General features: G+C 32.6%; 5 protein-coding genes and 1 pseudogene across 5 annotated transcripts in view; 4 read left to right on the top strand and 2 right to left on the bottom strand.

The window, feature by feature from the left end:
* Positions 1–865, top strand: part of LOC102579063 (acylsugar acyltransferase 3-like) — a 1,443-nt gene extending 578 nt beyond the window's left edge. Inside the window, exons 2-3 of the mRNA XM_006363146.1 lie at positions 15–164; positions 266–865. Coding sequence (XP_006363208.1) covers positions 15–164; positions 266–865 — 750 coding nt within the window. The remainder of the gene's footprint in view (positions 1–14; positions 165–265) is intronic.
* Positions 866–2,924: 2,059 nt separating this feature from the next.
* Positions 2,925–4,339, top strand: LOC102597283 (acylsugar acyltransferase 3-like; annotated as a pseudogene).
* A 2,016-nt stretch (positions 4,340–6,355) lies between these two features.
* On the top strand, positions 6,356–7,806 carry LOC102578730 (acylsugar acyltransferase 3-like). The gene has a single exon (XM_006363145.2). It carries the CDS (start codon positions 6,356–6,358, stop codon positions 7,646–7,648), a length of 1,293 nt encoding a protein of 430 aa, XP_006363207.1. The 3' UTR covers positions 7,649–7,806.
* Positions 7,807–8,978: 1,172 nt separating this feature from the next.
* On the top strand, positions 8,979–11,053 carry LOC102596957 (H/ACA ribonucleoprotein complex subunit 4). Its single transcript, XM_006363119.2, has one exon. The coding sequence runs from the start codon at positions 9,098–9,100 to the stop codon at positions 10,817–10,819; it is 1,722 nt and encodes a 573-aa protein (XP_006363181.1). The 5' UTR covers positions 8,979–9,097; the 3' UTR covers positions 10,820–11,053.
* A 1,430-nt stretch (positions 11,054–12,483) lies between these two features.
* Positions 12,484–14,064, bottom strand: LOC102596620 (haloacid dehalogenase-like hydrolase domain-containing protein 3). The gene is made up of 4 exons (XM_015303314.1): positions 14,014–14,064; positions 13,583–13,894; positions 13,216–13,436; positions 12,484–13,140 (listed from the first exon to the last, which is right to left on the bottom strand). Exons 1-4 carry the CDS (start codon positions 14,062–14,064, stop codon positions 12,822–12,824), a joined length of 903 nt encoding a protein of 300 aa, XP_015158800.1. The 3' UTR covers positions 12,484–12,821.
* A 1,867-nt stretch (positions 14,065–15,931) lies between these two features.
* LOC102596295 (haloacid dehalogenase-like hydrolase domain-containing protein 3) lies at positions 15,932–19,866 on the bottom strand. Its single transcript, XM_006363117.2, has 4 exons — positions 19,705–19,866; positions 16,966–17,274; positions 16,569–16,775; positions 15,932–16,432 (listed from the first exon to the last, which is right to left on the bottom strand). Exons 2-4 carry the CDS (start codon positions 17,221–17,223, stop codon positions 16,127–16,129), a joined length of 771 nt encoding a protein of 256 aa, XP_006363179.1. The 5' UTR covers positions 17,224–17,274; positions 19,705–19,866; the 3' UTR covers positions 15,932–16,126.
* Positions 19,867–23,582: the final 3,716 nt, after the last annotated feature.

Below are 23,582 nucleotides of genomic sequence, written 5' to 3'. Positions count from 1 at the left end.
GTCGTATGACAACAACTTTGGCTCCTAAATTTATAGGAGATTCTGTTTTCTCGTCAAATAATTATAGTCCTATTATTGCGCCACAAATGTTGTCTAATGTCAGTGAATGTGTACAAAAAAGAATTATTTTTCCTACAACAAAGTTAGACGCACTTCGATCTAAGGTAATCATACCACAAGTCCATTATTATTATTTGCTTTTATGGTTTTTTCTTCTCTGTTTCAATTTATATGACATAATTTGACATGATATTTATGAGTAAAGGTAGCAGCAGAATCGGGAGTAGAAAATCCAACAAGGGCTGAAGTTGTGAGCGCGCTACTTTTCAAATGTGCAATTAAGGCAACATCAAGTACAACTACTTCAATGCTTACGCGTCGTCCATCAAAGTTTGTTCATTTTTTAAACGTACGTAATATGATGAAATCTCGTCTACCTCAAAGTGCCATTGGGAATCTATTGTCCGTTTTCTCCATAACAGCAACTAACGAACAAGACATTGAGTTGCCAACGTTGGTTCGTAATTTAAGGAAGGGAGTTGAGGTGGCGTACAAGAAAGATCAAGTGGAAGAAAATGAATTGATCTTAGAAGTAGTAGAATCCATGAGAAAAGGGAAAAAACCATTTGATGATGACTATGAGAATGTGTATTCTTGTAGTAATGTTTGTAGATATCCATTCTACAATGTGGATTTTGGATGGGGAAAACCTGAAAGAGTTGGTTTACCAAATGGTCCATTCAAGAATTTATTCTTCTTGAAAGATTACAAAATTGGTCGAGGCGTGGATGCGCGGGTAATGTTGCAGAAGCAACATATGTCTGAATTTGAACGCGATGAGGAGCTTCTTGATCTTATTTCCTAATTGGTTCCAAGTTTTTATGAATATCCTCATGGAATTCATTTATGTTGCGATGGCTTTGTTTCCGTTCATGTAATTAATATTTACTAGTTCATCTTGGGATGGTTCAATGAAATTAGTGGCTTTATGTAAATGTCTATATTAAATAATGTTAGTACTCTTTGTGTTACATGTGCATCTCGTGTGTCACTTAGTAACCATCTTTGACGTTACACTAAATGCTTTTGTTGCAACAAGAATTCAACAATTTATAATATGTACAAATAACTTTAGTATTAATCTTAGAGATTGTATCAAACAATTGTGAATTAGCATAGTGTTTATATGTATGAACTCTTTTAAAATCAAATCAGTTTGATTGCGGGGAATAGCGGTCAGTGTATGCTTATCGCATAAGATTGGTGATGGTTTTGTTTGGACATGCGATTTTAACTTTTTATATTGTATGTTTTTTCATAAACATAAAAACTCCACAAGTAGTATAACTATTAAAATTGTCTCAATTCTTTATACAATCTTACCAAATAAACAAAAGTTTATAAAATCTCATAATACTCTTGTCACAAAGATATTCTTAAAAATACAATATCTATTGATCAAGTTTTAATTCAATAAAAAAATTAAATTAAACATATATAAGTTGTGGTATACTAGTCTTTAATATAGTCCTCCCACATAGTACGGACAATCTTCTCACGTTAAATTTGCATTTCTCGTTCATACGACTGAGAAGACGAACCAACATTGTTACTTTGAGTCATTTGTTGATCAATTTGGTTGGTAAATAAATTGATAAAAAATAACGAATTTGATGAATATAAATGGTAACTAGAAATTGATTTGAAGTAATAATAAATTCTATGTTAGTGAGAATAATCATTATATGAGATGTAAATGGTTTAAAAAGTAATGATATGAATTATAAATTTTATTTACATATGAAATAAATGGTTAGTAGATATAGATATGGGGTTGTTTTTACAAAATATAAAATTTTGGGTCAACTTTTGTATTTGAAAAATCCCAAAACATAATTTTTGGAGAATTTTATATTAAATCAGTGTAAAATTACATATCCAAACACTGATTTCATCTCATAATTTCATATCGCGATATCAAATCACATGTTCAAACACCTATTAAGTTATCCTTATTTATTATAGTAGATGTTTTTTTTAAAAAAAAATTGAGCAATATATTTTTTAAACAAAATGTTTTTAAAAAAAATTAGGCTATAGTTGAAAATTATTGACTACTTCAATTTTGAATTCTTAAAAAGTGATACTAACTATTTTAGGATATTTTCGTTAAAGCTAACTGTTAATATAAAATGGAAAATAATTCCTTACGTTCACTTTTACTTATTCTCTATTTCATCAATAGATTTTTATTTACTTGTCACTTCTAACATATTAAGATTCTATATTTACCTTTAGCATTAATTATTTATTCCCCGAATTAGTTTGCAAGATCTAAACTAAACATATGTTTGTTTATTTGTGTCCGCCTGCTCTGTTTTTGCCTCTTTTTTTTAAAAAAAAAAAAACTCTGTTTTTGCCTTATATCTGTGTCTGATGTGTATTCCTCCCCATGAAGTTTTACCTCTCATCCTATAATCCATTCCCCTCCTCTTCATCGTGCTCCTGCAAGTATATGTATACGTGTGACTCGATACCGCAACATCAAGATTGGAGATAAAACATAAAGAGTGCTTATCATACGAACAATCCTCGTGTCTGTATGTGTGGATATGGAATTGATGTGGTAAGCCAAAAAAACGTGAGTATGTGTGGAAAAGTGTGAGTGGAGTCATGTGTGTATGGTATGAGGTCACATGAGAGTTGTTACCAAAAATGATATGAAGAGAAGGAATCTTTTCATTTTTATTTTATTTTATTTTATTTTTAAACAGAGTAAACAAAAAAAACTAGAGCAGGTAAAAAATTATGTGTCTATATATATATATATATATGAGAAATGGGGAAGCAAATCAACAATCTTAATTACCATTGCATAGAGCAAATTATCTAAGGATTAAGTTGTGTTATCAGTTAAATTAATCATGGCTTTTGCATTATTATCATCACCATCACTTGTTTCAGTTTGTGACAAAACCTTTATTAAACCTTCTTCTCTCACCCCACTTACTCTTAGATACCACAAACTGTCTTACATTGATCAATTCCATAGTAATATGTATATTCCTTTGGCACTTTTTTACCCTAAAGTACAACAAAGAGAGGAGTCAACTAATTATTCTCATAATGAACTATCTCATATAGCACACTTGCTACAAACATCTCTATCAAAAACTCTAGTCTCTTACTATCCTTACGCTGGAAAATTGAGAGACAATGCTACTGTTGATTGTAACAATATGGGAGCTGAGTTTTTGAGTGTTCGAATAAAATGTCATATGTCTGAAATACTTGATCATCCTGATGCATCTCATGCAGAGAGTATAGTTTTTCCCAAGGACTTGCCTTGGGCGAATAACTATGAAGGTGGTAATTTACTTGTGGCGCAAGTAAGTTTGATTGTGGGGGAATAGCTATCAGTGTATGCTTATCGCACAAGATTGGTGATGGTTGCTCTGTACTCAATTTCCTTAATGATTGGTCCGTATCACTCGTGGTCGTATGACAACAACTTTGGCTCCTAAATTTGTAGGAGATTCTATTTTCTCGTCAAATAATTATAGTCCAATTATTGCGCCACAATTGTTATCTAATGTCAGTGAATGTGTACAAAAAAGATTTATTTTTCCTACAACCAAGTTAGATGCACTTCGAGCTAAGGTAATCAGATATACCACAAGTCCATTATTATTATTTTTTATGGTCTTTTTCTTAAGATATTTAATAATTCAATTTATACGACATAATTTGAAGGTAGCAGCAGAATCGGGAGTAGAAAATCCAACCAGGGCTGAAGTTGTGAGCGCGCTACTTTTCAAATGTGCAATTAAGGCGGCATCAAGTACAACTACTTCAATGCTTATGCGTCGTCCATCAAAGCTTGTTCACTTTTTAAACGTACGTAGTTTGCTCAAATCTCGTCTACCTCAAAGTGCCATTGGAAATATTTTGTCCATTTTCTCCACAACAGCAACTAACGAACAAGACATTGAGTTGCCAACGTTGGTTCGTAATTTAAGGAAGGGAGTTGAGGTGGCGTACAAGAAAGATCAAGTGGAAGAAAATGAATTGATCTTAGAAGTAGTAGAATCCATGAGAAAAGGGAAAAAACCATTTGATGATGAATATGAGAATGTGTATGCTTGTAGTAATCTTTGTAAATATCCAGACTATAATGTGGATTTTGGATGGGGAAAACCTAAAAGAGTTGGTTTACCAAATGGCCCTTTCAAGAACGTATTCTTCTTGAAAGATTACAAAATTGGTGGGGGTAATGTTGCACAAACAACATATGTCTGAATTTGAACGCGATGAAGAACTTCTTCAACTTATTTCCTAACTACCTTTCAAGGTTTTGGAAGTAATAGCGACTTGATTCTGCTTCATGAATTTCATTTAAGATGTGATGATTTTAAAAGTTAATTGAGCTTGTTTCCCTTCCTCTAATTAATATTTACTAGTCCTATGGGTCGGTTCAATGATATTAGTGGCTTTATGTAAATGTCTATATTGAATAATATTAATATTTGTGTGTTGCATGTGTCACACATGCATTTTATTTGTGTCTATTAGTAAAATAAAAAAAAATAAAAATCAATATATATTCTCAAACAAGCATGTGTGTGAGGTACGTATACAATGAAATTAAAGAAAATTGGTGCAAGCTCAAAATTAATGAAAGGATGCAGTGATATTGACTGGCATAAAAACTATAGTTTATACTAAATATTTAAAAATTAATAAAAACATAAAAATTATAGAGAAAAATCAACTCTTAAACTAATTGCGCAAGAAAATATAGTTTATACGTGAAATTAAATAAATTTGTCCACTTCTAAATCTACAACACAATATGAAAGAAGAAGATTTCTCCACAATCAAGAGAAATGTTTTCTTCAAGATTTATGAAATATTGTGAAATACATCTTGGAGATTAAGTACATGACAAGAAATTTCATATCTACATCCTTTGTCCAAAAAAGAGGTGATTAATTTAATTGTGGAATCGAAGTCGACAACTTAAAAACGAGAACAAAAATATGGAATTATCTCCAAAACGCATTATTTTTCGTGTTTCGTAAGGACCTTTTTAGTTATTTTATGTGCCACTTTAAATGTATTGGACATCAAGTAAAAGAAATTAAAAAAATGAATAGCAACACATAATTAAAACTGTATTATAAGTGTTCAAGTGGAAAAAAAATATTATTACTATAAATGATATGATAAATATTTTCTTGATATAGCATACTTATGTAAGTTTCCCTTATATATTTGAAGCCCAACTAATTTGAATTCATCATTTCCCTTATATATTTTGAAGCCCAACTAATCTGAATTTGAATTGAAAAAGTTTTACTTTAAGTTTAATGGTGAAAATTTTGGTTTTTAATACTACATTTGTTTCATTTGATGTGTCTTATACTAAATTTTGTTTTTAATAATACCTTTTGGTTATGAATAAAATCTGAAATTAGAATCTTATTCTTATCCTTTCAAATTATTATTTTTTTAAATAAGAGGAGGACTAAAAGAGAGTAGTTATCATCAATGAACCAATTTGATTAGCTCAGTAGTTACATAATCTTAGCTTATAACAAATTCCACAAAATTCAGTGTAAAAACTTAATAAATTAATGGAGTTTATCTTGAAACATCCAATTAGGCATTAGATCCTTCGGAGCCACAGAGAAATAGTCATTCTTTCAGCCTATGAAACTCCGTTCTCTTCACAAGAAATACAAAAAATCAAAATGAATACTAAACCACCTCTTAGCTTAGTTATTATTTTACCGAGGGGTGCGGTAGGATAGTTAGGATCCCTCCACCTTTAATTAGAGGTTTTGAGTTTGAAATCCGATAATATAGAACCTCTTGGTAAGGTAGCATTTTAACCTCCTCAGTCGGCTTATCCGATGTAAATCTAAATTAATCGAGCCAATTTCTGATTCCAGATATTTAAAGTGCAAAAAAAAAAAAAAAAGTTTAGTTGTTCTTACCACCAAGGCGTGTGATAGGATGGTTAGGATTCTTCCACCTCAATTAGACGTTTCAAATTTAAAACCTAAGAGTATAAAACTTGTTCATAATGTAGCACTTATCCTCTTTAGTGGATTTATTTGGTGCAAATCTGAATTAATCGAGTCAGGGATTTATGATAAAACTTAGTTGTCCTTGTTGGAGCAAGATTCGTTACTTGTCTTTTATCAATAATAAAAACAAAGTGCACAAGCAAGGATTGAGTGTATGCTAGTATGATACTATAATAGTTTCTTCTTGTGTGTGTGTATATATACACATGTTATATTGAAGTTGGCAATACATCAAAGACCTTGTTCATATTAAGAAAATAATCATGGCTATAGCTCCATCACAACTTGTTTCACCAGTAACTGAAAAAATCATTGTGAAACCATCTTTGCCCACCCCTTCTCCACTTAAATACCATAAGCTTTCGTTTATCGATCAATCGTTGAGTCACTTGTACATTCCTCTAGTATTTTTCTACTCTAAGCAACAACAAGAGTTTGATCAAGTAGCTAACAAACTACAAAATTCATTAGCAACAACTTTATCAGCTTACTATCCCTATGCTGGAAGAATGAGAGATAGTGCCACGATCGAATGCAATGACAGGGGAATCGAGTTTTTAAATGTTCGAATAAATTGTCCCATGTCCGAAATGCTGAACAACCCTCATGACTATGCAGAAGGGAACATATTTATGAAAGATTTACCTTGGAAAAATTCGTTCGATGGAAGTCTACTCGTGGCTCAATTAAGCCATTTCGATTGTGGAGGAATAGCAATCAGTACGTGTCTGTCACATAAAGTTGGTGATGGTGGCTCTGTGGCAAGTTTTATCTATGATTGGGCTAAAATAACTCGAAATCCAAATCAAATCGCTCGTCCCCAATTTATTGGTGACACATTTTTTCCAACCCCAAATGGACCTTTAATTGCACCATTGATTGATTCCAAATTGGAGAAATGTGTACACAAAAAGTTTCATTTCTCTGCCTCCAAATTACAGGGCCTTAGAGCAAAAATAGCAGCTGAAGCGGGGATCAAAAATCCAACACGAGCAGAAGTTACGAGTGCACTTCTGTTCATATCAGCTACAAAGGCTGCATCGAAAATGAATAACACTTCATTCAGGCCATCTAAATTGATTAATTATGTCGATATACGCCCAATGACAACACCCCCTTTATCGCGAAATATTATAGGAAATCTCCTCACTGTGACTTCCACAACAGCAAGTCACGATGAGGAGATGAAGTTGCCAAGATTGGTTCGCGAATTTAGGAAGGAATTCGAGCAAGTATACAAGAAAGACCCTGTTCAGCACAATTCATTGGTGTTGAAATTACTTGAAATAATGGAATCACCATACGCGATTGACGAATTTGACACTTATTATTGCAGCAACATGTGCAAGTTTTCGGGTTATAGCATAGATTTTGGATGGGGGAAACCTGAAAGAGTGTGTGCACCAATGGGTCCATTCAAGAATTTCTTCATATTGAGTGCTGATCAAAGTATGGATGGTGTTGAAGCTATGGTGACTTTGGAAGAACAACATATGTTGGCATTTGAATGTGATGAAGAGCTCTTGGAATTTGCTTCTCCAATTTCAAGTTTCTAAAGGAGTTTTTGAAAAGGTTCATCAGCTTCCCCGAACTCTGCGCATAGCGGGAGCTTTAGTGTGGATGCCTACATTTAAAACCACTTGTAATTCTCCATTTACTCTTTCTGTCTTTCTTTGGTTGGTTTTTCTCTTCTTTGTTTTTCCCATTTCTCTAATTATTGCAATAATGGAATTCAAATATTATGTGTGTAATGCATTGTTTTCACCAACCAGAAAGCCACTAGCTGTCAATCCAATAACAAATAAATATACTAGTACATTAGTGTAATTTTTACGCTCTCTAATCACCTATACACCACTTATTTTGAAACAAAATAAAAATGATAAAATATCATCTATTTTGAAATGGAGGGACTAGGTAATTAGAATTCATATTTGATCTATATATTTATATTTCTGTCATTGCTCATGACAGTATTCCTCAATCATCATTGAAAAATTCGCTAGCATCTATGTTAAGAGTTAACATAATGATACTCCGCAATCATCAAATTCCGAGTCTGCCTCAAGATATTCTTGTAAGCTTTAGTTTTAAGGGAATATAATAAAGGAAAAACTACTTAATTACACAAACATTCCTACCATATTTACTATTTTTTCCTAGAGTTTGAAATAATTATACATATTGTCCCACGAACTGATAATATCATTTTAGATTTCAAGTCAGATACACTTAGATACTTGTATTTTTGTCACAAAATACACTTTGTAATTCAAAATACATAGGGAGAGAGGCGAGTGAGAGAGGGAAAGAGGCGAGCGAGAGAGTCTGTGTATCCTAGATACATGCATATCACACTAGATACCTAGGTAGAGAGGCGAGAGAGAGAGGTGAGAGAGAGAGAGAGAGAGAGAGGAAGAGAGGTGTGTGAGAGAGGAGGTAGGAGGGAGGAGAGATATGGAAAATAGGCGATTAAAAGTGTCAGATACATGCAAATTCATTTGGATATAGTGTATATACAATAAATTACACCTATTTTTGACCTCATGTATTTGAGAAAGATGTATCTGGACGCGCAAAAGATACATGTATCTGGACGCGCAAAAGATACATGTATCTGGGAACCGAAATTGACATAAATGGTTATTTTGAAAGCTCACAAAAAGGTAAGTAATTATGTACTGTTTGCTCTATATTAAAACAAATAAAAGAAGGAAAATTTGTTTGGGCTCTGTAAATGTTGAAATTGAACCAATTGTGTTTCCGGCCCATAATATCAGCCTTAATATGTATGTGGCCCAATCCAAATGGGCCCATTAAATTACACCATTCTCACTTCACCACAAATCAGTCATACCCAAATATCCAAAAACCCTAAACCCTGCTACTGTATTCTTCCTCACCACCCTATATAATATTCGTTCTCATTTCTATTAAAACCCTAGAAATCCTACCCTTAAACCCTACCTGAAACTTACCCCCCTCCCCCCTAACCGAAAGCCGCCATGACTGACGTTGAGCTCTCTCGCTCAGAGAAGAAGAAAAAGAAATCAAAGTCTGGCAAAAATGAAGACGAAACCCAAACACTATCCACCCCAATTGATGGTGATTTTCTCATCAAACCTCAAAGCTACACCCCCACCATTGACACTTCAGAATGGCCGATTCTCTTGAAAAACTACGATCGTCTCAATGTCAGAACGGGTCACTACACTCCTCTCCCGTCTGGGTATTCTCCATTGAAGCGTCCGCTTGCTGAGTATATAAGGTATGGTATTCTTAATCTTGATAAACCTGCTAATCCATCTTCACATGAAGTTGTAGCTTGGATTAAGAGGATCCTTCGGGTCGAGAAAACGGGTCATAGTGGTACTTTGGATCCTAAAGTTACTGGGAATTTGATTGTTTGTATTGATAGAGCGACCCGTTTGGTTAAGTCCCAACAGGGTGCGGGTAAGGAGTATGTGTGTGTAGCTAGGTTGCATTCTGATGTACCTGATGTTGCTAAGGTTGCTAGAGCACTTGAAGCTCTTACTGGGGCTGTTTTTCAAAGACCCCCGTTGATTTCTGCTGTGAAAAGGCAACTTAGGATTAGGACTATTTATGAAAGTAAGTTGCTTGAGTATGATGCTGATAGGCATTTGGTTGTTTTTTGGATATCGTGTGAGGCGGGTACTTATGTTAGGACATTGTGTGTTCATCTTGGGTTGCTTTTGGGTGTGGGTGGACATATGCAGGAGCTTAGGAGAGTAAGGTCTGGGATTTTAGGTGAGAAGAATAATATGGTGACAATGCATGATGTGATGGATGCACAATGGATGTATGATAACTATAGGGATGAGACTTACTTGAGGAGGGTCATTATGCCGTTGGAGGTAGTTTTGACTAGTTATAAGAGGTTGGTGGTTAAGGATTCGGCAGTTAATGCTATTTGCTATGGTGCAAAGTTGATGATTCCTGGGCTTCTAAGGTTTGAGAATGATATTGAGGTTGGAGAGGAGGTTGTGTTGATGACTACTAAGGGGGAGGCCATCGCGTTGGGGATTGCAGAGATGACCACGGCTGTTATGGGAACTTGTGATCATGGTGTGGTTGCAAAGATTAAGAGAGTGGTGATGGATAGGGATACTTATCCTAGGAAATGGGGCTTAGGACCAAGGGCTTCAATGAAGAAGAAGTTGGTTGCTGAGGGTAAGTTGGATAAACATGGTAAGCCAAATGATAAAACTCCAGCTGAGTGGTCGAGAAATGTTGTTTTATCCACCAAAGAGGATACTATGGTAGCTGGTCTTGCTGCTGCTGCTGATGGTGAGATTGAGAAGAAAAAGAAGAAACATAAGGAAGATGATGAGGAGGCCAACAAGAGAAAATTGGATGATTTAGATGTATCCCCTGCACCCAGTGCTTTAAAGAAACCAAAGGTAGAGTTAGTCGAGGAAGCTGTAGAGAAGTCTGAACTGAAAAAAGAAAAGAAGAAGAAAAAGAAGAAAGAAGCTGATGAAGCTGGATCCCCTGATGTAGAGTCCTTGAAAAAGGAAAAGAAAAAGAAGGACAAAGAGAATAATGATGCTGCATCCTCAGATGAGGAGAAGTCCGAGAAGAAGAAAAAGAAGAAGAAGAAAGATAAAGAATCAGAGAATGGTGATGTTGGAAGTGACGATGAAGGAAGTAAAAGCAAGAAGAAGGAGAAGAAGAAAAAGAAGAATAAAGATGCACAAGAGGAGTAGAGGTGAAGGTCTTCGCCTCAAATGAGTGCTCCTATGTATGTTAAAATGCATGTCATGTAGTTGTTCAAAATTTTGCCGGTTTATTCACTTGTTTTGGCAGGAGTTTGTTGCAGCTGAAGTTCCTGATCATAGACGTGCTTATTAGTTAATTAGTTCTACCTTTTTATTTGTTAAGACTTGAGTATTTCAATCCATAAGGCTGTTTTCAATCTTAATTTTGAGATGTTTTCTGTTTTTGCATTTTTATTACCCTGTAGACGTCAATAGCTGAATCACCCACTAATCAGCTGCGTAACTGCCTTTGTTTGAAGCTGTATGGTGTGTATAGTTCTAGGGCAGGAAGTTTGCAAGGCGGTAGAAAGATTTTGGCCACTGTTTAGCACTTCTATCTTAGAAGGGCTGTTCAAGTGTTAAACTATTGTTCTTCATTGAATCAATATACTTTGAATTTCAAAATGTGTTTGTTTTGGTTAATACTCAATAGTTTTGAACCCAGATTTGAATAGGTGATAATAATATATGCAACAGAATTTATACATTTGATAGAAGGGAAAACATAGGCATTCACCAAATAAACTAATAACAAAACTGCCGTCTGCCAAATGATCTTCATAACAAACTACAGTTGGATATAAAATGAGCAATCGACAACATCACCAATAACATAGAAGGGCAAAAGTTATCCATACCAAGAGATTTATATCCAACCAATGAATGCAAGACATGCGTCTTCATAAACAAGATTTATCACTTAACCATGACTAAGTGATGTGCGTTCTTACTTTAATTTTTGTTCAAGATCAAAATTATTGGTTAAGCCGTTGATTACTAGTGTGTGGAGATACTCTCACAACTTCAAATAAACTGTAAACCAAATTAAGATAAGCTCTTTACGCTATGCTTAAACACAACTTCCACCACAAGATAACCTTGTTTCTGATCATACAACTGAGTTAAAGGCATATAACCCAAAGTCGGTGTGGTGGTAGAAAACCAATTACAATCTGAAAAAAAAAAAGGACAGAAGGAAAAATAGAAACTATTAGACATGCAAAGAGGAATTTAATATTTTAAAAAAGAGAAGTAGCTAGTGAAATTCATCTTGCAAGAAAAAATTGCTACTGATGATAAACATTTGCCTTACAAGATAGCTTTTTGCATCCAACATTAATCTGATCTTTGAGGTTTATGCTGCAATTTGCCTTCACTTTTTTAAGCTGATTAAAGTCCTTAGCATTAGCAGATTTTAGGTATATTGAGATATTACATCCCTTAGAGTTCGATTCATAAAAATTCTCGTAAGAAAAAAAAAGAAGTTTTTGGCAGTCACTATTGAAATATGTTGTCATAAAATTTTGCAAAATATTTAGCAGCTCATATTCTTGCCTTTTACACTTTACACTTTGCTTTCTCAATCAACTATTACCTTACTAAAAGTGCTCGGTTAAATACAAAAAAAAAAAAAACTTTTAAAAGAAAAATGAATAGTATTTAGATTTAACTCAACAGCTAAAGTATTTAACTGATGATAAATGGCTTTTAAAACATTTATACGTTTAATGTCCATTGCGAGTTCATCACCAGTGGCATAAAGGGAGGGAGGCATATGCAGCGGCAAAAAAGGCAATTTACCTCACTTCTTGGAGTTTCAATTGAATCCACAACAAAGCTAGTGCCACTATGCTTTCATTGAACCAACAAGTCGTTTTCAATACAAAACTGCAAAAGGAAAAATGTGCACCAGGTCGACAGGACATAAGATTGCTACGTATTGTGCATGTGGTTTATGTAGCAACTTCTCAATCAACAGTTAGTTACACTATATTCTATCTGGGCATAATGATGCTTGCCACAGAGAGAATAAAAGACAGCATGTGGCATATTGAGCCAAATGCTTCCTCATCACATTCATAGAACTGATAGCTCATTTTTTCCCATTCTTGTAATACTAATCTACCAGTCATAGGCAAGAAAACTATCAAACAGACTTTCACATGTCACTTCATTCCAATACTTCAGAGGTAAGCCACTCTTTGGTAGCGATCAAGTCAGGCAGCACAATGGCACCAGATTTCCTCCAATCGACAGCATCAGCAGTCTTGAACCTGTCCAACAACAAAGCCTGCATCCCAACACCTCTCACAGCTAAGTAGTCGTTCTTCAAGCTATCTCCAATGTGAAGTGCTGCTTCTGGTGCTACATTTCCTGCTTTCTTCAAAGCAATCTCAAATATCCTTGGATCTGGTTTTTCAAGACCAGAGAATACTCCGAAATCCCACTCAGATCCCTGATTTTGGTCACACACACAAAAGGGTTCACAACTACTTCATGGTAAATCAGTATTTATGGAAAAAAGATTAAGATCAGCCAAAAATTGTTAGAAGAAGAATGAGAACCATTGTTTATCTACCTGATTTAAGCCTAATGCAGGAAGAATCATATCACGATATCGATACTCAGCATTGCTGACCAACCCAACTGTAACATCCCTCTGGCGGAGCCATCTGAGGAACGGTATAGCATCAGGAAATATTCTATAAGGTGCAGCAGAACCAAAAGTAGCATATATGCGACTAAATATGTTCTCAAATGTCTCATCATCATATTCATAACCTGCCTGTCAAACGAAAGGATACTCAATATCAGTAGAAACATAAAATAATTACAGTTCAGATCTCAAATCATAATTCTACAGTCATATGGAAAAGTTCTGAGATTATCTATGAAGCTGACAACCAAGATAATGTCATGCACAAATAATACCTTAACAAAGGAATCCCTGACACAAATCTTCCACCACACATAGTTAGGAATCTTATGAGCAAATCCAAAACATGGATGCTTCTTTGCCAATCCTGCATATGCTACTTTAAAACCCTCACCAACGCGCTTATAGCTAGGACATGGCTTCCCAGCAAGTTTGACTGACAAGCAATAAGAGTCACCCAGATCTCCTTTGTAAGCAATAAGTGTACCGGTAATATCAAGTGTGATGCAGCGTAACCTCTTTAGAATAGACAACATTGTAAATGATTGTACAGAAAACTCTACCCTGTGTGTTACTATTTCACAGTCCTGCATTGCAATTTTCAGCAATTATGTCATACATATCATTAATTCAGTGACAAGCATTTATCAGATAAAGAGCAGCCATTGACACTTATACATCATGGTTTTCATAATATAAAACATACATTTTCAAAAGCAAACGAGTTGACAAAAGAATCCAGAGAAGGGGGTTTCATTATCCCAAATAAACATCAACAGACACCATTATATAGATCATTTTAGATATAAAATTTAGAGGACTACTGAACTGCATTAACCCTATTCACCAATTCTTTAATCCCAAACTACTTAGGATCAGATAAATGAGACCCCTTTGGATGGGAATGTCACATCATATGATGAATAACACCATCAGTTCAGCATGAGAGACAAAATCTTTCTTGTCAAAACAAATTCGTCAACCATTTGATTAATGACTATTTGATAAATCACACACGACTGACTAAGTTCTATTCCACACCAGTTGAATTCAAGATTCAGAAACATCACAAGTCAATTTAGACGAAAAAATAATAATGAGATCATCTTGATAATGCCTCTTCCTAACAACAAGAAAAAAGTAAAAGAGCTGCTACGGCATTAGAAGAAAAACTTCAGAACAAGAAAATCTAACAATTACCCAGATTAAAGCCTAACATTTCATTTTTCAATTTCAAGAATACATACAGGCACAAAATCACTAAAAATGCAAGCTTTTCAATCCAACAATGGCTTCATTTGTGTGAACCCAAAGCTGTTGTTCATCTTTTACACAAAAAGATCAAATCTTTACACAAGAAATGAGAAAATAAATGGATTAGAAGCATACCAAGAATTTGAAATGGATGAAAAAAGAGAAATTGTTTCAATGAAATCGTTATCTTCTCAAAGTAAAATCAGTTTATTGAAGCAGTTTTTGTATATTTAATGCATTTTCTCCCTCTGTGTCCGTTTTATAGTTAACTTTTAAAAAAATATTTGCACTGAAGTCCTTTAGGTTTGTTCTTATTACCTTTTGGATCTTGTATCACAAATATTTTGTACGTATTAAATTATTATTTTTCATTTATTTATTTATTTTAGAATAATTTGATGGAACATTCTCCCAATAGTTGGTTTTAAATGAATATGAAATAAGAATTATTTGTCTAAATTTACACAAAAATAGTGATACTATGATAATAATCAGCAGTTTAAAAGAAAATTTTATAAATGAAAGATCATAATTTAAAAAATGTAGATCAGTAATTGATTCTATTCAATATTGTTGAAGGATGAAAAGGGCAAAAGAGTACTTGTTTGTTGGGAAATTAGTTAGTTATAACTTATACTAACTAAGTAACTATATTAAAAGTTAATTGAGCATTAGTTTTTTTTATTCTTTAATGAAGTTCGCTATTGACAAGTGATTGTATAATTTATAAATACTCTCGCCATGTATACAATCAGACTAAGAAATATGGGTTAACCGAATATCCATAACACAATAGTAAATTAAATAATTATATTTATACCATTTGACATATAAAGTATTTGACTTAGAATTTGGTTTCATACATTTTGTTTCTGGTTGTCCCAAATTCTCGGTTATTCTATAATGTGTTGGTGATTACTTTTAAGCAAGATACAATCTGTCAACTTAGGTGCATGGTTCATTTGGTTTGTCACCTTTTTTTAAAGTGATTTTCAATGATTTTTTTTTTTGTCAAATCTTAATGGTTAAACTAATAACCGATAAGTCAATATCTTAATGGTTTAGCATGTCTACAAACCAATAATTGCCTTTGTTTGAAGCTCTCTAGTGTGCAAGTAATATCTATAGTTCTAGAGCAGAAAGTTTGCAATGTGGTAGATAGATTTTAGTCTGTGTTTAGCACTTCTATCTTTGAAGGGCTGTTATACTACTGTCCTTCATTGAATCAATACACTTTGAATTACAAAATGTGTTTGTTTGGCTTAATACTCAATAGGTTTGGACCCAGATTTGAATATGTTGACAAGGTAAAAAATATATAGGTGATAACATATATGTGCAATAGAATAAAGTTAGCTCTTTCATAGTCATATATGCAACTTTTGGTGTAATTGAAGTCATGATGAGTATAGTTATTTCTTCTTGTCATTCTAATATTATGCAGATACAACGGCATCTGGCATATTGAACTAAATGTTTCCTCATCACATTCTTAGAACCCATAACCATTCTTGTAATACAAATCTACCTACCATTATAGGCAAGAAAATAATCAAACAGGACTTTCACAGGTCACTGCATTTCAAATTTTCAGAGGTAAGCCATTCTTTGGTAGCGATCAAGTCAGGCAGCACAGTGGCACCAGATTTCCTCCAATCGACAGCATCAGCAGTCTTGAACCTGTCCAACAACAAAGCATGCATCCCAACACTTCTCGCAGGTAAGTAGTCTTTCCTCAAGCTATCTCCAATGTGAAGTACTTCTTCTGGTGCTACATTTCCTGCTTTCTTCAAGGCAATCTCATATAGCCTTGGATCTGGTTTTTCAACACCTTCAAGACCGGAAAATACACCGAAATCCCACTCAGATCCCTGATTTTGGTCACACACAAAAAGGGGTTCAACTACTTGATGGCTTTTTAGTATGTTTGGAAAAAGATTAAGATCAGCCAAAAAATGTTAGAAGAAGATACAATACAGAAAAATGAAATGAGAACCACTGTGTTACCTGATTCAAGCCTAATGCAGGAAGAATTACATCCCGATACCGATACTCAGCATTGCTGACTAACCCAACCGTAACGCCCCTCTCGCGGAGCCATCTGAGGAACGGTATAGCATCAGGAAATATGCTGTAAGGTGCAGAAGAACCAAAAGTAGCATATATGCGTCTAAATATCTTCTCAAATGTCTCATCATCATATTCATAACCTGCCTGTCAAAAGAAAGGATACTTAATATCAGTAGAAACAGAAAATAATTACAGTTCAGAACTCAAATCATAATTCGACAGTCATACTAAAACGCTCTGCCACTGTTCTATAATAAATTGAACAAATGGCTTCTGAGATTATATATAAAAATACTGACAACAAAATATCCCAAAATAATGTCATGCACAATACCTGAACAAAGGAATTCCTGACACAAGTCTTCCACCACAGAATGTTAGGAATCTTTTCAGCAAATCCAAAACATGGATGCTTCTTTGCCATTTCTGTGTATGCTAGTTTAAAACCTTCATGAACCCGCTTATAGTCAGGACATTGCTGCCCAGCAGCTTTGGCTGCCATGCAATAATAGTCACCCAGCTCTCCTTTGTAAGCAATCAGTGTACCAGTAACATCAAGTGTGATGCAGCGTAACTTTGTTAAAATAGACATTATAAATGATTGTACAGAAAACTCTACCCTGTGTGTTACTATTTCACAGTCCTGCATTGCAATTTTCACCAATTATCTCATGCACATCCTTAATTCTGACACTTATAAACCATGGTATTCCCAAATAAATGTTTAACTCCAGAATATAACACGTACATTTTTGGAAGCAATCTTATAAGGACACAAGTTGACAAAGGAATCCACAGAATGGGGTTTCATTATCCCAAATAAAAATCAATAGACACCAGTTCTCTCTCGAATGAATTTTATGCAAGTAGGGACTTCTGCTATTAAGATGTTCTTATGTTTAACTTGCTCAAGAATTGTAATTGGAAGGGATGTAATTCTAAGATTCTCTAAGCATATACTAGTTCCAAATTGTGGCAACTAGCGAGTGTGAGGAGCTCTTATGAGGGGAAAATTCACTGTGAAACTGAGATCGCTCCTCAAATATCAAAGTATAAGACCATGTCAAGTACAAATTATGAAACCAGAAACTCTTCAACACACAAAAGAAAAAGAGCCTTGTAACTGGATCCGGAGAACAAGATAACTGATATCAGTTGCTTATTTTAAGTACTACATAAACTTCACAACTTTCAAATAAATGATACAATACCTTTGTGTTAATCAAAAGAGGTGAGTTCTAGTCCACACAAATTGATATGAAAAAACCTTTTAGGGGCTGGTGCCTAAAGCTCAGCAAAATAACCCTAACAAATGTTTGAAGGAAGACTTCTTATAAGTGTTTAGAATGACACTGGAAGCCACATCCATCCTGCCCTTTTTGTTTGGTGGCTAAGCTATCATCTTAATTCTGCATGTATGATGGACATTTCCTGAAACCTTATCATAACAATCATCTCTAAGAGAACCAAGGGGCCAATGGCAAATATTTTAAGACATCAAAGAAGATGCCCGAGAAATCTACCATAAAATAGACATTATCTCCATGCTTACTTTATACTTCAAATAAATCTATGTTACGTGGACTTTCAGTTGCCTTGACATACCTAGATTGAAAACTTGGTGTTAGTCCATCTAGATCCTTCAAGATACACTTAGAATTTGCTAACTTAGACCGGCTAAATGGATACTTAGTGACACATGAATCAAATATATCAGACCTAAATCCAGGTAACATAGGACTGAAAATTCTCATATATACACACACAAGAATATCTCCTAAAAGGGAAGGAAAAACGAAACAATCTAGGATGTTTGTAACCTTGATGCAAATGCATGAGTTCACACAGACATGGTATGAGCAGAAGGAACCAATAGACTAGTTGTAGGTCGATCCATGATCCAAATGTTAACCTTATGCACAGAATCAGTGAACCTGAAAACTACTCTATAACCCTAGTTTTCGTCTAAGATTATGCATTCCTCAGGAAATAAGTGCCAGAAGATAAACTTATGAATAGAAAATATTCTGACCTGAAAATCCAGCAGTCAATTTAAAAGAAGTTGCAAAATCACAGAATCAAATACCATAATTGATTAACCCATGTTCTGCCACTTCTTGGTTTTTCCTAAATACCAAGGGGCAAAATCTGATGCCTTACACAACTGATCATGTGGACAATTATTTCAGAGATATTTGTTTAAAATAAGAAACATATCAGCTATGACAGTGATTTTAGAAGATATAAAACACCAAACATCTCTATTGATGTGCCACTAAACATCCACTCATCATCAAACCTATTCAAAGACAGATAAACCCAAAAAGTTTGCACTTAGTCATAAACCTGCAAAGCTTCAGGTTTATAAATCCTGAACCTCAAACATCTCCATACCATAGATCAGTTTACATATAAAATTTAGAGGAGTACTGAACTGCATTAACCCCATTCACCAATTCTTCAATCTCAACTACCAAGGATCACATAAATGAAGCCCCTTGGATGGGAATATCACACCATATGACAGAATAACACCATCAGCTCAGCACAAGAGACAACTAAATTTTTCTTGTCAAAACAAACTCGTCAACTATTTGACTAATGACTATTTAATAAATCACACGCAACAGACTAAATCCTAATCCACACCAGTTCAATTCAAAGTTCAGAATTATCACAAGTCAATTTAGACAAATAAATAAATAATAAGATCATCTTAATATTGCATCTACCTTTTCTGTAAGGGGGGTTCATCCAAAATGTGGTAATACCAAAGAAAAAAGTAAACGAGCTGCTAGGGCATTAGAAAAAGGAAACCTTTAGAACAAGAAAACAATCAGCAGCAAATGAAAATCAATCAATCAATCTACCTCACCAAATTAACTCAGGAAGAAGCCTAACATTTCATCTTCAAGTTCATGAACACATACATGCACAAAAATCACAAGAAATTCAGGTTCCTAAATCCAAATATGGCTTCATTTGTGTGAACTCAGAAGCTGCTAGTCATTTTAACACAAAAAGATCAAATTTTTACGCAATAAATAGGATAGAAGATGGATTTGAAGCATACCCAGAAGCTGAAATGGATGAAAAAGAGAATCGCTTCAATAAAATTGCTATCTTTTCACATAAAGCTAGATTCTTGAAGCAGTTTATGCATATTCAATTCATTTTGAAGCCTATTTTAGCTTATTTCCCAGATACAATTAAATGCATTTTCTCCTCTCTCACTTTTCCCCTTTATATAATTATCTTGAAACGCATATTTGCATCGAAGTCCTTTAAGTTTGTTCTTTTTTACCACAAAAGTTGTTGGCACTATTTTGTAAGTAGTACTCCCTCTATCTGACTCGGCATGAAGTTTAAAAAGTTGGTTAAAAAATGAATGATAAAGATTTGTGTGGCTGTAAATCATTTCATTAATGGTAAAATAAATATTTTATAGTTAAATTATTATTTAATATAAAAATGTGTCATTCTTTTTGGGACGGACTAAAAAGGAAAATAAGTCACATAAATTGGGACAGAGGAAGTATTAAATCTTTTTATTTTCCCACTCGGTGTTCGATACCCACATAGGAGCTCGATTAAATTTGGATTCATTTCGAAAAGTCTCACATTGAGGATAAAGCGCTTCTTAATAAAGGCAATTACCGTTTTATTTTTCATTAGAATATTAAATTGAACGTCCTCCCAAGTCCCAATAGTTGATTTTAAATGAATTATGTCTAAATTAACAAAAAAATAGTCGTGATTTAACTATAATAATCAATAATTTAAAAGAAAATTTCTTACTAACAAAAAATTGATTATTAAATCTTTTATGATAATTTTAAAAATTGAGATCAATATTTAATAATAATGATGCTTTTCTTCTTCTATGGAATGTCATTTATAAAATATTATTCAACTTTAGTTACACACATAACTCATGAGTAATGGAAAAATATAATAAGCATTTCACATGATTTTATATTTGTGGAATAACTAATTTATAGAACGTGCATGTCAACTACTATGGTCTCACTTATTTGGTCTTTCAATAAAGTTAATCAATGTATTGAAATTATCTTAACATGATATATTATTCAATTGCTGATTTAAAGAAAAATAAATTGAGATTTTAAATAATAAAAAAATATTTTGTTAACTTTAATTAAATTACCCTTTTAATTTTTAAAAAATACAAAATAAAAACATAATAAGTAAAATGAAAATATATAACAATTTTTATATTACTAATTCCTCTCCCAGTATGTAAACCAAACGATTCCGTATAAGTTAATTTTGCTTTTACTTTGTGGAAACTAATTAAGTATTGAAGTGTACAATTTCTTGAAAAGGGGTGTTTCTAAAAAGTAAAATTCGAAAAGTGAAGGGCACGTCTGCAAATCTACTCGATAAACGAAGCAAAAGAAAACCATGGACGGAGTTTTTTTTCCAGTGGATTTTGTATTACCTATATAAGCCTTTAATAGCATCTGGATTTTAATAGCCTAAATTACTTTCACACATCAAATTTGTTTCTGTTTTTTTAAGGGATATTCGGTATTTATATTTAACTTAGATTAAATTTAGATTTGTGTAGAAAGTTCCACATTATGGGTCAAGCTGCCTAACAAAAATGACTTCATACTCAAGAAGACTCAAATCAGAGATCTTTGATTAAGGATGAAGGAGTACTTATATTAAATACATCTTGTGCACTTCGATTCCTTTGCTTCCATTATTGTTTTATTTTTTTATATAATTTTTTTGATATTATATTTTAAAATTAATTTTGATATATAGTTTTTAGTCAAAAGTCTATCAAAAATAAATCTATTTATTTTCATAAATAGGAATACGGTTGTGTACACAACATCCATTCCAAATTTGTTATAAGATTATACTAAATATATATTGTTTATATGTACAAAAAATAATAATTCATTTTTATAATATTTTTTTATTTTATCTTTATTATAAGTATTTATAAGGCCACCTATTTATAATCACATAAATATTATATATCTTCCGTCTTTTATACTTGTCTTTCGTTAATTTGACACTTTTCTTAAGAAAAACACTTCATTCATCTCAAATTATTTATCATGATTATCTTTTACACGTCACTTGTAAAATTAATTAGAAAGATCTTTTGACGATTTTAGTCTTATTTTTATTACCTCCCTAATATTTAATTAAAAAGGTCTTTACTAAGTTCCTTTTTAATTTAGATCAGTAAATTTGAACCAAAAAGTACATTATCATGAAAGCTAAACTCATTAGTCACTTGCCTCTGATTTGATTTCCTAACTAAAATGGTCTGTTAAAGCTAATGGTAAAATACAATTCATATGTGATTAAATAAGCGGCTCTTCCATTGAAAGTTAAAAAAGAAAGAGAACTTAAATATGAAATATTTTTCTATAATTTATTAGTAGTCAAATTTAAGTTCAATTTAAATTTCATATTTTTCTAGTAGAATGACCTGTTAAAGTCAATAATAATGTCCAATTTACATGTGATAAAAACAAGTGGCTCCTCCATTAGAAGGGAAAAAAGAATTTAAAACAAGTGTATTATCATTTCGATAATCCTCCATTAGAAGTCAAAAAGAAAGAGAATTAAAATACAAATTTTTTATTATAATTTATTGATCAATTTAAGTTCATTTTGAATTTTAGTATCCAAGAATGACTTGTTAAAGCCAATAATAATGTCCATTTTATCATAAGTGGTTTACATAGACGTAATAAAACAAGTGCTCCCTTGAAAACTAGAAAGAAAGAAAATTTAAATACGAAATATTTTCGATAATTATTCAAATAATATTCATCAGAAGTCAAAAAGAAAGAGAACTCAAATATAAAATATCTTTCTATAATTTATTGAATCTAAAAAATTAACTCCATGTTCTAAAATGGCATGTTGACGCTGATGATAAATTGATAGTATCCATTTTACTATAGGTAGTTCACATCACATGTGATAAAACAAGTGCTCCATCAGAAATAAAAAAGATAGAAAACTTAAATATTAGTAAATCTTCTATAACCTTTCACATAATCCTTCTCTAAAAATAATACATAAAGAGAAGTTAAAGACAAAATATTTTTCTATTATTTTAATTCATTTTGAAAGACCAATTAAAGCCAATGATAATCCCCAAAATACTCCGTCACAAGTTAAAAAGAAAGAAACCTTAAATACGAAATATTTTTCAATAATTATAGATAATTATCTTTCATTTTAAGTAAAAAAAAAAAGAAATAGAACTTAAATAAGAAATATTTTTCTATAATCATTTGGTATGCGATATTTACTGGCGGACTAATTTAAATTTTATGTTACATAGAATTAATTAATGTGAAAATTTCATATATAACATATATTATAGTATTATTTTCGAGCTATAGCAGTAGAGTTTCAGTTTCAAGTTATAGCATTTAAAATTTCAGGTTTTAACAAATTCACCAAAAAAGAGAAATGTTTTATTAATTGGAAAAAAACTGTAAAATAAATAAATAAATAAACAAAATTATTATTTTTTAAATGGAATTAAAAAATAATAAATTAAAAGACTAAATTTGTGGGTTGTTATTTAATTTGAAATTATTATAGATAATTAATGATTAGCACTAAATAAGGAATCCAAACAAATTAACATTATTTTTAATCCTTAATAAACTCAATTTCGTTAAAATTAAATCTAATCAGATCATTTCCTTCTTTTCATCAAAGTTTCTCTCTCTTCATTCTTCAATCCAAAAAAAATAATCTCAGGAATGAATAGTTGAATATTTTTTTCATTGAAAAAATTAATTTTATTGATATGGACAATTGCGTATCAATTTTAATTAAACACGAGGAAGATGGGATCATTCGGGTAAGTATTTAGTATTGTTTATTGTTTGTTTTTAAGTTGAGTTGAAACGAAAAATTGTTTTGTTTAACTGAAAATGT

This window comes from Solanum tuberosum, unplaced genomic scaffold (assembly GCF_000226075.1).
Source record: "Solanum tuberosum cultivar DM 1-3 516 R44 unplaced genomic scaffold, SolTub_3.0 scf00415, whole genome shotgun sequence".
NCBI lineage: Eukaryota > Viridiplantae > Streptophyta > Magnoliopsida > Solanales > Solanaceae > Solanum > Solanum tuberosum.
This window is presented reverse-complemented; position numbering and strand designations above follow the sequence as displayed.

Coding starts and splice junctions, on each gene's coding strand:
- LOC102578730 (XM_006363145.2), top strand. CDS start 6,356: ATGGCTATAGCTCCATCACAACTTGTTTCACCAGTAACTGAAAAAATC.
- LOC102596957 (XM_006363119.2), top strand. CDS start 9,098: ATGACTGACGTTGAGCTCTCTCGCTCAGAGAAGAAGAAAAAGAAATCA.
- LOC102596620 (XM_015303314.1), bottom strand. CDS start 14,064: ATGAAACCCCCTTCTCTGGATTCTTTTGTCAACTCGTTTGCTTTTGAA. Junction 13,895..14,013: donor ACTCGTTTGCTTTTGAAAAT/GTATGTTTTATA, acceptor ATTGCAATGCAG/GACTGTGAAATAGTAACACA. Junction 13,141..13,215: donor AATCAGGTAGATAAACAATG/GTTCTCATTCTT, acceptor ACCATGAAGTAG/TTGTGAACCCTTTTGTGTGT.
- LOC102596295 (XM_006363117.2), bottom strand. CDS start 17,223: ATGTCTATTTTAACAAAGTTACGCTGCATCACACTTGATGTTACTGGT. Junction 16,776..16,965: donor TCAGGAATTCCTTTGTTCAG/GTATTGTGCATG, acceptor TTCTTTTGACAG/GCAGGTTATGAATATGATGA. Junction 16,433..16,568: donor CTGCATTAGGCTTGAATCAG/GTAACACAGTGG, acceptor GACCAAAATCAG/GGATCTGAGTGGGATTTCGG.